This window comes from Phaethon aethereus (genome assembly GCF_964289735.1).
Source record: "Phaethon aethereus genome assembly, chromosome: Z".
NCBI classification, from domain to species: domain Eukaryota; kingdom Metazoa; phylum Chordata; class Aves; order Phaethontiformes; family Phaethontidae; genus Phaethon; species Phaethon aethereus.
Genome location: NC_138577.1, coordinates 12,285,701 through 12,299,604, shown reverse-complemented (window position 1 = coordinate 12,299,604; position 13,904 = coordinate 12,285,701). Strand labels below are relative to the sequence as shown.

Sequence of the window (13,904 nt, the reverse complement as noted above, 5' to 3'; positions counted from 1 at the left end):
CAGTGCACTAAAAGCAAGTAAGTCAAGCCTTTTCCTGTTTTTTAGGACATTAAAAACACTACTAAGTTGCAGAAAAGGAAGACGCAAAGCAGCCGCAGAAGCATAAGCCCAAGGACTACTACTAGGACTACCTAGCCCTCTAAGTGGTAAAGGAGAGGCTTGACACCAGGGGGATAAAACTACAGGAAAGTAAAAGAAAGGAGAGTCTTACCACCATAAAAGAGAACTTTACGTATGCGAAAGAAAGGTGGGGCTTGTGACAGAGAAAAGACAAAAGTGAACTATAACAGCTCAAACGTGCTGGAGGACAAAGAAAGCCAACAAAGCCCCCAAGCCCCCTCATCCCCAACAGCTCGTACCATCTGCCTTTCCCCTTCAACAGACCCTGAATAGTTTTGATCAGCTGATTTCTTTGTAAAGGGAAATGTTTAAAAGACAATGTTTCCATGTCACTTGAAGGTGACATGGAAACACATCGGCCAGAAGTATAGTTTGAAAACCCATTTTAGAAAAAGTGAAGAACGTGGGAGCCATCAGTCTCAGCACATTTCTGTTCTGCTTTATAACCTGCTGGCTTTTAAAGAGGTTAGTGGCAGCAACAGTGGAAGAGTGCACTGATACTTTAGAGCAATTGCTGTGTTTTATCCTGAAAAGACCGCAGAGTTCTGTAAGTCTCTCACATTTCCTCAGCAGATTTCATCTGCAAACAGTCTCCCCTGGAGAAGAGCTTTTAGGGTCACCGAGGCCATATTATTAAGGCATTAATAAGGAACTGCTGCTTAGCAGCACACTGTCTAGTGTCATGTCCAGGGCTTCCACCACATTTTAATCCATGGATTTTTTCTTGATCAACAGCCTACTTCCGATGGGTTAATTTCTAGCAAATAATCATGAATTTCTGCAAAGAAACTCTGATAGGTACTGAGACTGTTGAAGTGGTTACACTTCAGACAGCTGGCATCTGTGTCTGCATCTGATCCCCCTCCCCTTATTAGAAATGAGAATGTGGCAGAAGGAGTTATTTCCATTTTGCCTGCCAGGTCTACTCGGTCTCCCTATTAAGAGATGCTTCCAATTTACAACTGTCCTAATGCTGATGCATCCAAAATAAGATAAATCATGGCTGTCAGGGATGACACTGATTTTCTATTACTGTCTTTTAGTGTCTTACTAGTAAAGGAAGAGCAGAAGCCCTCTTTGCTCAGATAGTTTGTGCTCTCTGGGTCACAAAGGTTTCACAGAGGACAGCAAGAAAACTAGTAACCCCAGGTACCAGCAGGCTCACAAGGAGGTTATCCAGCTGCTGAGCACTGGTCAGCATCCCAGAGGTGGAACTAATTGTATGACTCTGAAAAATCATCATCTATGCTACATTGACTCTAGGTTAAGCATGATCTCGCCAGCCAAGTCTGGACCTCACAGCATGTCTCTCATCTGTTTTACTCTTGGGTTGATGTGGAACAAGGGATACTTCTCAATGCCTTATCCTGTACTGCCTTCGCCAGTGAGGAGGGAAGGGCCAGGTCTGCTGCTCATGGTGCCCTGAGCTGTCACTGCTCTGGGGGAGAGAGAAGAAGCAGGGTAGATCCTTGAGCTCCTGCTGGGTCTCAGCAGCTGAGTCTCCTTAGGGGAGACGAAGGCATAAGATAGGTCTGCAGTGCACTTGCTTTCCAGCAGTCAGACACACTGCTGCCGTGACTATCGCTACCAGTTGCTGAACATATTTTAAATAGAAAACAGGTGTTTTATTTTTGACTTGAACATTTTACACACTAGCAATCTAACTCCTCAGAAGGTGCCGAAAGGACACATGCTGCAGCATTCACAGGCTAGCAAGACTTCTGCTTCTGAAGCCCCTAAACACTGTATTCTGTGTATAAACTAGTATTTACACATTGCCCCACACAGTGCACATGGGGGTAAGCTCCAACTGAGAGAGGCACAGTTAGTTGCCACCCATGGGGAAAAAGGAAAACAACTCACACAGCCAGGCACTGCTTTCCAACTCAGAGAAGCCATCTCTCACCTGAGCCTCCTAACTCTTCCACACCACAGACTGGAGAGCCATGTGGAAGCATCAGGCTGGAAGGAGGGAGGTGGCAGTTTCACGCAGCCAGGCCGGCACTCTTTCTACACCAGAGACACTGCATGGCCTTTAAGGTAGAAAGTTTACTCCCACTGCAGAGTAAAAGGTCCAGAGACCCTCAATCGTCATGGCAGCCAGGAGGGAAGGAATAGAGCCATGCACGAACTAGAGCTCTGACCTCACCCGTTATTCTCCATCAGATGTTATCTACAGCTTAATGCCTGGGACCCAGCAAAAGGGCTCTCACCCAGAACTGCTCAGTGTATTGGGTACCGTCAAAAAACAACTGGAGTGACTAGTCTGAACAGGAGTCTCCTAAGCAGTGCATACCCTCCATTTCTGTAGCAGCAGTATGGTCTTCCCCATCTTCTTTGCAGATCTGCTCATCACTGGCATAAAACTACAGGACACTAAAGCTAATATTAGCAACTACATCCTAAGTGCTAAAACTACAGGTAGTAAATGAAAGTCTTTGCCTGATCACAACTATAAACTCTACCAAGGAGCATGAACTTACCACTTGGTGAGGTGAATGAGCTCGTGTTATCCAGAACTTGAGAACAGAACATAAAGGAAAACACCGTGAAGACAGTTAGGAACAAGTATTATACTCTGGGTTCATGTCCACGTATCTCTACAAAACAGATTAGCTTTTGTTGCAGAGAACTCCTGATGCATACAGATCTTGGAACACACCAGAAATGTACCCAGGTATTACTCCATAAACTGGCAAAGTCAGGAATATGAAACTTTTGGAATAGTTAAACTGGTAGAGAAATTATCAACTCAAACTGAGAAATGGCAGAGCCAAGAGCGAAGGACAGCAAACCTAATCATCATCCTTCACATCACTTCATCTGTTTCCTTTAAACCCTTTTTTCCCTCTTTTAAAAAAAAAATAAAATGCAGTAAGCTAATCCAATCATCTGTATTTAAAATACATGTAGTAAGGCCTGTAATTATTGTAGAGCTTGTTATAAAGGTTATCTTCACAAGTTTCTGGAGAGCAAAGCAGCGAGGAATCAAACTTGCCTCAAATAGAATTTTGCACTCCGAGGATTTCTTGAATATGTATTTGGAAGAGACACACACAAACACAGACCCTGCATTGTTCAATCCTCCTGCAGGAATTCCACAGCTACAGTACAAATACATGTACGATGCAGTTTTTCAGCCTTGGTTCAAAATACAAACCCTTCCCAGTCCATCGCCTGCCTTTGTGTCAACTTTTCTCATCAAGAAATACTTTGAAGAGGGATGCTCTTTCCGCAAGTATTTGCTATGCATTGTGGAAACATCATGTGAATCTTTGTCTTAAGAAGCTCACAAATAACAAGAAGGAATTCAGGAAAAGCTCAAATAAGCTCAGATTCACCAGGGAGGACAGAGACAAAGAGGACACGGTATGAGATGTAAACAGAGAAAACCAGGGAAGCAAAGTTAACTTGGGCACTGGTAATCAAATAGAACCATGCAAAAGAGGAAAAAAAATAAAAATCAAAGTCATGTCCCCTTTGACAGTCAAATTCACACACACCACCAGTAAACTTTCTGCAGCTGCATTTTGGACGCCCCATGGAAAACGAATCTTAGGAAGGTCAGCAATTAGACCTGGAGTGATCCAATTCTCATGGCTGCTGGGAAAGGACGAAGATACAGCACTTAAAACACGTGGAAGAGCAAACTGCACTATAAATTCCTGAGGGTGAGTGTACAGGGGTAAATAAGGACAAGATGGAAAGGGAAGCCAGAATGGTTGCAGGAGCCAACAGTTTCTAGAGAAAGTGAATATGAAGTTATCACAGTTGCCTTATCTACTAGCAAGCAGTGACAGTCACTATAAAGAGACTCTTCAACACAGTTAGTAGGCCCTCTTTCCGGTGTCTTGTGAGCTCATGTTCATGTAAGACAAGACAAAGGCACTGTGAGGTACAAGCATATATAAAAAGTTCCTAACACAGAAATGAGAACATTTTGTCCAGTCCTGAGGCCTGATGAATTTACGCCTAGAGCTGGCAAAGGGTGTCCCCCCACAGCACAGTCTCTACCCTTGTTGCACTGACAGAGACTAAGAAATAGATGGAGTCAATCTTCTTCACTTACAGAGCAACACCACAAATTCTTCCTGAAGAACAAAATGCAGGAAACTCTCTTAGCTGGCAGGAGTTTTTCTTCTAGCAGTCTAAAGTAAGAGCCTAACAGGCTGTCACTCCTGTAAGTAACCTTAGATCAAACGGGAGGCAAATGGATTAAGCATAATTTTATGAGTGACCAAAAGCAGTAACTTGACTTGGTTTTGGAATATGAATACAGCTAGCATGCCATAGGCAGCACTGGCACTTCTGTTTTATCACAATATCACCTTATAGCTGATCATAAAGCCTGACCCTGCAAAATATTGGGAAAACAACTGCTACTGCAGCTGCAGAGCCAGTGGGAGCTGGATGTTCTCTGAATCTTGTAAGAAGCTCATTACATTGTGTGAATGAATTTATAGAACTAAAACCAAGTTCAGAAACTGTAATTGACCATCAGAAGAGTACTGCACATAGCAGAATTCCTTTCCAGGTGTTTGCTGGGCTCTGCATACCTAATTCATTTTCAGAAACAGTAAGTTTTCTCCTTTACTAGGAGTCTGGTGGAATTATGCAAAGATTAATTCAAACTTAATACGTCTGCAGCAGGATTTGCTCTAATAGCATGTTTCTGTCAATGGCTTAGACTGTCTATGCTGCATCACACAGGGAACTACAGTCATGGCACAACGCAGAGTCCACCTCCACCTAATTCTTCAGACCCTTCTACCATTGCACATTTCAGAAAGAAGCTGCTGCTGATCTAAGCCATCGTATCTTCAGGTCAAAGTGAACTTGTGATTTCAAACCAGCTGGGATGACAATAAACAGCTTGCAACACAGCCTGACACACAGGTCTAGAGTTCATGCAGATCTCAGCCTCAATTCTCACCCAGAAAACAGCTGCCCACAAACAATCTACTAGAAATCCCTGCTCCAAATAGTGGTGCTACTAATGTGCTTAAGCCTCGTTTACACCAAATGGATGGAGAACAAGAGATCAGCAACACATCAGCTGGTAGCAGTGAGGAATTCTCTTACCTTCCATGGCATATTTCATATCCTGGGCAAAAAGACTCCACATCACCTCTGCACTGATCTTCCCAACAGCAAGCTCCTGAGGAAACCTGAGGGGACATTTGGGAAAGGCTTTGGCATTTATCAGAGCAAAGGGCTCTTCTTTACTCAGCTCTGAGCTAAACTACAAGCTGAAAAGCTCTGCATTACAGGCGCTTCCTTCACCCTAGATAAATGATCAGGTGGAAAGTGGAGATCATGGACTGGACTCTGTCATAGGTTAAATAACCTGAAAACAACACTGCCATTGACACTGGTTTTAACTCAACAAGCCAGGCCCTGGATGTCTGTCCTAGAAGAGATGCATACAATAATTCTGGGAATGTGATCTCAATGCCCTTGCACCTTTTTCCTCCTTTCTTGTCCATATTCCCTGCACACACACCCCCCCCCCAGCGTTACTAGGCTGACAGATGAACACTAATCAGGTGTCCCTGCGATGTTAAATCAATGATCACTAGGGCATAATCCAGCTGTTTGTGTATAACACCTTGTCAAGTGTCTCCCTCTCTCCTGCGCTATGGGACTGTTGGAGTATCCACCAGTTAAACAGACTGGTCTCAAGTTCCTTTCCAACGCTGCATGAACCCCATCCAATGCAATCTCCCAGTGCTGCACTGAACACCACATTCCTAAATCACAGCATAAGGTATTGTCACCACAGCAGCACCACTGTGTGCATTAATGTGCATTCCAGAACTGTTCAACGTCAGAAAAAACCAAAAGAACTCTCACCCCGTTTTCAGGTGCCTCCCTGAGTTCAGGATTGTAATAATCAGGGTGTTTGTGCTTGAACGCCATCGTAACTGAACCTTTTGAAACTCTTCCATCCCAATCAAAAAGAGTTATTTATATAGACAGAGACAGATAAGACAGAAAGACAGACAGACAAGATAAGTACTTCTATAAATACACAAGTGACAGAAGAGATAGAAAGCAGTTTAACAAATAAAGCAGAGCACACAGAGACTAGCATTAGTGACACAGGACAGTAGATTCTTACTGATTCAGGACTGGGGTATAAGAATTCTTATCCTCTTCTATGATGGAAACTATCAAAGTGATGAGCTTGGGCCAGAAATCCAAGTTCCTGATGCTGGGGCCCTGCTCCTCAGGAGGAAGGTCCTGATTTTTGTTCTGTGAAGGAAGCCATTGGAAAACCAATGTAAATTTAAAGGGGAAAGAAAAATCTGACAAATGTTGAACACCATACAAACTCCAAACACTAATTACCTGTGGATCCTTTCTTCTGTAGAGCTTAAAATTATTAATGTTTGCTGGCAACTTGCATGATCTAATGCAAAACATGGTAACATGCCACACCATGTTGCTTACCAGTGGCCTCAAACCCAAATAATCCCCATTTTGTCATTTACCATGCCAAGAGCAGGTCAGGCTCCAGGAGACCTGCTGAGACATCATTTGCTCTAAGATTGTTCCAAATACTTGCTTTTTAGGCACCTGGGTTGATGACTATATCCATATTGACACATTGTGTGTGCATTACTGCAGAGTGGCCAGTAGAGCTCTCATGGATTTGAAAACAGTTTGTGTCTAGAGTTACTTCCTAAGCCCAGTGCAGGACACCGGGTGCGAGAAAACAAGATAAAATTACACTGCCTGAAGTTTATCTATGCTAAAGACGGTTTTCTTGATCAGTCTACATTTGCTGTAATTGCCTTTTGCTCACTCAAAGCTGCATCAAACCTTCCCAAGTAACTGCTCATGAAATAAAATAGCTGAGGCTGGCAAAACAGATCATTACAGTTAGTGTAAAACTGTTATCACCCTCCACTTACTAACTACTGCACATTAATTGATTAGAAGTTTTGTGCATTCAGAAGATAACAAGTCATAATTTTGATTATGTGGCTTTTTGTATCAATTAGTATTCTCGTTATTGTCTTAAGAAAATCAGAAACTTGGATTTCTGCCCATTCATCAGCTACTCACAGGATCTGTCTGGTACTCGCGACTGTACAGCTCATGACAATTGTTGAAAATGTACTCATAGGTGGAGTTGAGGCAAGCTTTTACACAGTCTTTCACTACTTGGCTGGCTCGGGGTGGACTCTGCAGCTCTTGGACCTGGCAAGGAGACAGACAATACAGACAGTCAAACAAAGCACTGTTCATAAATCAAACAGGGGAAGAACAAGTCACCAGTTTGGGAACTACCCAGGACTTGGTGGATGTCCCTTCAGCGACCTGCGCTATCAGTGACCTGAAAGCATGAACCGGTTGTTCTCCCCAGGCATAAAACAGCAGTGACAACTTATGTCCCCACAGGATCCGTTGGAGCATAAAAGAGATTTTGAAGTGCCAAGGAAGATTCTTCAGAATAAATAAATCATGTGATTTGATATGTGTATAATCCGAGCCAAGCACACACAATTTCTGCTAAATTTCTAGGATTTTGCTATGAAGCCAGCAAGCAATCTTTTCAAACATTGGAAGAACATGCAACAGGCTAGCAGAGCACATTACATCTGATCTGGAAAGTCTTGGTGAAGATTAAACACTCGCATGCCCTTAAATACAGTAACTTTCTTTAAGTACATCTTTCTTCACAAGATTTACTGAATTTTGAAGCACAGCAGAATCCTTAGGGACATGCCAACTGCTATGCCTTCTCCTCTTGCAATGACAGCTCTTTTCACTATTTCATTGTTACGTTGCTTTAGAAAAACACTTCAGGGTTACTTTAAACTAAACAGATATGCAGGTATCACCCTGAAAATGAAACTATAACCTGAGACAATTTTGCTATTGTCACTACCTCTAAACTTTCCCAAGTATTTCTGTAAAGCAAACTTTCAATACAGACATATTATCTGAATGAACACTTTCAAAATAAAGTTCTTAAACATCATTTATGCTAGGGCTTAAGAGTAAAATTTTAAGCACTTCCTGAAATAGCTCAAATTAACTACTTGCTTTGGTTTTGATAAGACAAAAATTACTAAGTGACACATGGTAACCTACAACAGTTTTTTTTTTTTTAAGTTTAGAAACAAAAATCAGGAACTAAAAATAAACTCATTACACATTGCTAGAACAATAAACTTAACTACAGAACCAGCACATTAGCATTCAAAACAACTCTCCTGGTTTTCTACTGCGAGATACTATCCCATTTCAGTATCTTACTCTCCAAGAAAAAAGCACAACGACATGAAACAATGGTTTGAAAATGGGAAACCAACTCCTGCAGCAAAAACTGCAGAGGCCCCATTCCCATCCCCACCCCTAACACTACCTTCATCCTGAAAAAAGTGATGCTGGTCAGCAAATCCACTGTAGACTTCAGATCCTGCAGCCGTTCGCGGCTGCTGGCTGGGAAGTTATTCTGTTGACAAAAAAGGGAAATCCTGTTGGAAAGCGCAGTCAGATCTATGCAAGGCTGCAAGCATGTGCTAAATAAGGAAACTGCCTTGGAAACATTTCCTGCTCAAGAAGCTTGTACCAGTCAAAACAATGCTCAATAAATAAGGCCTTTTTGCTGCAGGAGCTTATCTGTTTGCTTAATTAAATAGCTTCTCATAGGAATTCAAAGTTTGTGGATGCCAGGAGACTGACAGCCCTCGGCAGCAGGAGACCTCCCCTTGGCTGTAGAAGGAGCAGGCAGGGAGCAATAGCCTTGCCACCGGCAGCCCTGGCCTCTTGCTTGAGGTTGCTTGTGGGGGCCCTTTCCCTCCTGCACCCACCGCTTGGTTTTTGGCTTCGCTTCTGAGACACTGAGAGGTGTGGTATAGCAGCAACCTTTCCAGAGAAATAAAACGGGAGTGAGAAGGGAAAATGAGCACTGTTCCCTGCAGGAAGTCGTCATAACTCCGTCCCCTGGGAGATCCAATCTGCCAAGATGAGCATGTATCCTTCAATGCCTCCTTCGCTCTAACGCATTTATCTTACATACTCTGCCCGCCACCCCACTGTCCATAGCCGCAGCTTCCTCTTCCACTCTCTGGGTTCCGCTGGAATTAGAAGTCTCATTGCCCCTTCTAGATGAGATACATATGTGTGCATGTATATATATACATGTAAATGCCTATGCTGAACGCAGCAAGCTTTCCTTCCCTTTCTGACCTCAGGCACTGCACCCTTCCCTACATTCCCCTTCTTTCCTTCCTGTGTCTTTTAACAGCGTTCACGTTCCTCAGCATGTTCTTAGATTCAAGCTGATGTGATTGGTTTTGCTGCAAGTAAAATAGCAAAAGCAACCTTGGATAGTCTCTTCACATCTGCACATTGAAAAATTGTTAGAGAAAAGGCTAAAAAGGGCAGTGGGGAAAAAAGTTTTCATTTATTTCTAAGGACTTACACAAAAATGTGCTGTCTCTTGACAGCAATTGAGTATTGCTGCAGTTAGCTAACAACTGCAAATGATTTAATGCCCTTTACAGTTATTTGTTGATACTCATTCCTAGACAACTCTCCTTTTAAAGTTAAGTTGTCCACACATGCACTCTAGCGCTCAGGGTATTTAACAAAATCAAAGGCTTCCAGGGATCAAACTGTAAACACAAACTGTTAGATGAATATTGGGGACTGAATGCATGTTCTTGATTAGGAATAATAATCAGGAAAAGAGAGCATTATCTATATGGAAATTCAACCTCCTCTATGCTAATAATGTCAGCTAGTGACCAACCAACAGAAAGAACAACTGACATGCATACAGAATAACTGCACTTGCTCACAAAATGCTTGCCAAAATAATTATTCAGAGGGTGACTTGGTGCTACTCTTGAGGGAGCTCCACCTCTCCCATGCCACACTGCCCTGGAAGGAACACACATTAGAACCATTAAGGTTGGAAAGGACCTCTAAGATCATCAAGTCCACATTGGTTTGACACTTTCTTTTTCACAAATCCACACTGCTGGTTATTCGATGTTTCAAGTGCTTACAAATAGCTTGACTAAATTAGCAGGAGGGGGAGGCTTAATCTGGGTGATTTAAGTTGTAAATTGCCATCTCCTGTCTTGAAAGCTGGAAACTAACACTTTTTTCTTCCAGAATTTAACCTGCCCTTCAGGAGTCTTAAAATAATAACTAAGAGCTCCCAAATTGCTTCAGCCATTTCTCTAAATATACTGCCAATAAGATAACATCTAAATTATTTAACCTACATAAATCCTTCCTGGTCCTTTATGTAAGATTTTACTTGTTTGTCCAAGGTTTAGTTGCATTAGCTACTGGAAAGCAGCTTTTATTGAAGGCCAAGCAAATAAAAAAGGTATCACCACTACAGATTCCTATTGCTATGTGTTGGTAATTTTCCCTCTGCTACTCAGTGGATCACTGCTCTCTTTAGACCTTCTCTTACGAGTAATGTAGTTTTAGAATAGCTTTTTACACAACATTCCTTTTATCTTCTTTTGCACCTTGGCCCTTGTACTTTTTGTTTGTCTTCCTAATGCACTCCTCTTAGTCTGCTCATGTTTCCCTCCTCTGTATGTTTTACTGTGTTTCAAATAAATGCACTAATCAGAAGAGGATCTACTTTTAAATAAATAAATAAAATCAAAGCTCACATTTTGCCACCATTTAAAAATTCTTCAATTAGCCACTAATTAAAATAATATAGCAAGGAAATAAAAAAAAAAGCTAAGTTACATGGTAAGACTATGTTGACTCTGAAGTAGTGAAGAAAGAAACTAGAGAGTTTAAGAAGCCTGATGGACTGATGCCAACATTTGAAATTCATCGATTCCCAATATGCTGAAGTGGCAGGGGGGTCGATGTCAACCTGAGAGCACGTCTTGTAGATCCAGGGTCAGGGACAGTGATTTGAGTTTGCCAAACCTAAAATAAGTGATAACATGGCTGCAGGTCCTCCGAAAGATTTCTGTCTTACTAGGGGAGAACAAGTCTTTTTTCCCTTTTTAGATGATACCTGAAGTAGCCGATAAGAATAATTCAAATTTATTAATCCAATCCAACTTGCATTTCTGGGAGCGTTATCAGAGGTGAGCACAGTTCACAATCCTTAAATTATTTCAGAAGTCTTGAGGAAGTTATAAAGGAAGAAAAAAACATGGTTTAAGTTCTATCCATGAGGAAAACAAAATGGTGTGTTCGAGCAACAAGCTTGTCATGACAATTCCGTAAGACACAAACTACCCAAAAGGTTAGAAATGTAAGAGAAATCCAAATGGTGTGTATCCCTTCTGCCCACCAGAATGCCTGAAACAATTGTGTTTATTCCCACTTACCCTGTACATTGACAGATCAATCCGAAGTGAATTATGAAGCTGGTCCAGAAGCTTCACAAATCGTTCTTTCTGTGGACCAGAAAACACCAACAAACGTCACATCACCACTGTTGAATCGATGTTCAGAGTAAGTGGCAGCATATCAGAGAATTAGTGTCAGATCTCAGGAGAGCAGAAGAAAGCAATATCCATGGTATTGTGCAAACAATATTTTCTTTCAATTCTTGGATTTACTCTCATACTGTAATTATTTCTTAAGTCTGTGTAACATTAGAATTGTCAGAAAAGTACTCCATTATCACTCTGAAGCAGAGGCAGTACAGAAAACCCCTCTGACTCCTAGTCTGCAGTTTGCACCAAACTTACATTTAAGAGAAAGTATTTATACAGAGATAAATAAAAGGAACAGGCAGAAAAGCAATGACACAGCTCCAAGATCTTATCTTTTAGTTCAGTGACAAGTATTACAAGCTTCTTGTGATCATCTTCTCTAGGGCAGGTCTCTCCAGTGGATTCTGGTTTGGCATTGTGAATACCTCCTCATTCAATCTATAAATTTTCAGTCTGACAGGAAGCACAAGCTCTTCCAAATACTTTTTCAGCACACTCAACTCCACTGCATGTTATACAAAAAAATTTTAGCTGTTAGGGGACTAGACTTTTTTTTTTCTTCTTAAAGCAGTTGCTGTTTTTAAAAACAAAGTTCTGAAATGATCAGATCACACAGAGTATTTTATCAACAGCACCACCATGCAGAGTTTAATATTATTTGCTCATTTCCATACCATCTGTGCTCCAGTGTAATCTGAACACAAAGAATAAACATCACAATGCATTACATTGATTAATATCTAAAATGTGTGATGATGACGACAAAAAAAAATGTTCTCTTTGTCTAGTCTAGAAGAGCTCCACAGCTTCCAACTCCTCACAGATTTAATGTTCCCTAAACAAAGCAAGTTATTTATTGAAAGGCAGAAGCTCTGTAGGCAAATTACAGAAGTCCAATTGTAACATCACCAAACATGCAAACATACCCCAAAATTGGAGGCTGCAAAGCGGTCCGAAGCAGACACATTTGTGGAGGCAGTGGTGTGCGCATAATAAGCATTGATATTGGCAAGTAAGGTGCTCATCACAGCTGGCACGCCTGGGCACATGTATTTAGAGGAGAGACATGCAAAATGCCTGCAAAAGGACAGTTTTGTAAGCCATTCGGTATCTTGTGCATAGCATGACTTGATTCTATGTCTTTAATAGCCCCCTTACTCTAGCTGGCACCATGAACAGAAGAAAGTTATGTTTTCTTCCTTCCTGCAAATCTCCAGCATCTCAGACCTTTTTCAGAAAGATGCCACCTAGAGAACAGATATGCTTGAAACAGAGAAATCCCTTTATTACAGCCCTTTCCAGATTGTAAGATCGCTTCTCAACTACTTGTTGCCAACAGCTTGTGACCTAAGTGATACCATGGGTCCCGAGGCCAATTCCTGGAGCCAAGCCTGACACAAGGAGATCTATATAATTTGCTGCCACTTGAGGCAGTCACAGGTTCTGAGGTGTCATGAGGCAGCAGCAACTGAAAAGCATTCAAGCACGGCAAGATCACGCGGTAGTATTTCTGTGCTGCAGTGATATATGATTCCTTAGGGCTAGTCCTTCCAGCCTGCAGGAAGCGAACACACTCATTTGCATTTTCCCATTTAACTGCTGTCATTAAATTGCAAGGAACCCTCCTGCAGGAAGTCTCAAAATTATTGCAGAAGCATTCGGGCTTGTGAAATGGTTAAACAAATCAAAGAAAATCTGTTAGACATAAGAGGGGAAAAAAAAAAAAAGGATATCTTAAGAGGTCTGATATTATGGCACATGGCAAGCAAAGTTCATTCTAACAGACAGGAGAGTGGGCCATTTTTAAGCAGTCCTTTTTAAGCAGGAATCCTCACTGAGCTCCCAAACTAAATTTGGGAACTATTTACTGAATGCAGCTTTTCTCGCTAAGGGACTTATCATAGACGTTAGCTGCTGTGCTAGTTAATGTACAAATGATTACAAACAAAATGCTCCAGTGAGAGAATTTCGTAGGAATTCACAAGTCAGTATTTCAGACAAACACGATACTGATGCCTAAATGTTAACTTGCTTGCTGTACGATACCTACATACCAACTGGTCATTTAGGCATTTGGTAAACAGACACATAAAATGGCATTGTTTAGCTTGAAGAAGAGAAGGCATGAGGGGTGGAGATCTAATCAATGTCTTGACTACTTAGCAGAGAGGGGAAAGTTAGTGAGAAGATTGAGTCAGGCCAAAATCCTTTTAGATGGAAGACTAAAAGATAAGCAGCAATACAGAGCAATTACAGCATAGGAAATTCAAAGTAGGATTTTCCAATTTGGATTTCAACCAGGAATTTCTTCCCCAGAGTAATACAGCCTGAGAACAG

At 41.6% G+C, this 13,904-nt stretch overlaps 1 protein-coding gene across 1 annotated transcript in view; it reads right to left on the bottom strand.

Moving 5' to 3' along the window:
- Positions 1-13,904, bottom strand: part of LOC309415350 (protein unc-13 homolog B-like) — a gene marked incomplete at both ends in the record, with an annotated part of 220,582 nt that overhangs the window by 46,666 nt on the left and 160,012 nt on the right. Inside the window, 6 exons of the mRNA XM_082012849.1 lie at positions 5,203-5,288; positions 6,242-6,375; positions 7,192-7,326; positions 8,498-8,587; positions 11,457-11,525; positions 12,494-12,644. Coding sequence (XP_081868975.1) covers positions 5,203-5,288; positions 6,242-6,375; positions 7,192-7,326; positions 8,498-8,587; positions 11,457-11,525; positions 12,494-12,644 — 665 coding nt within the window. The remainder of the gene's footprint in view (positions 1-5,202; positions 5,289-6,241; positions 6,376-7,191; positions 7,327-8,497; positions 8,588-11,456; positions 11,526-12,493; positions 12,645-13,904) is intronic.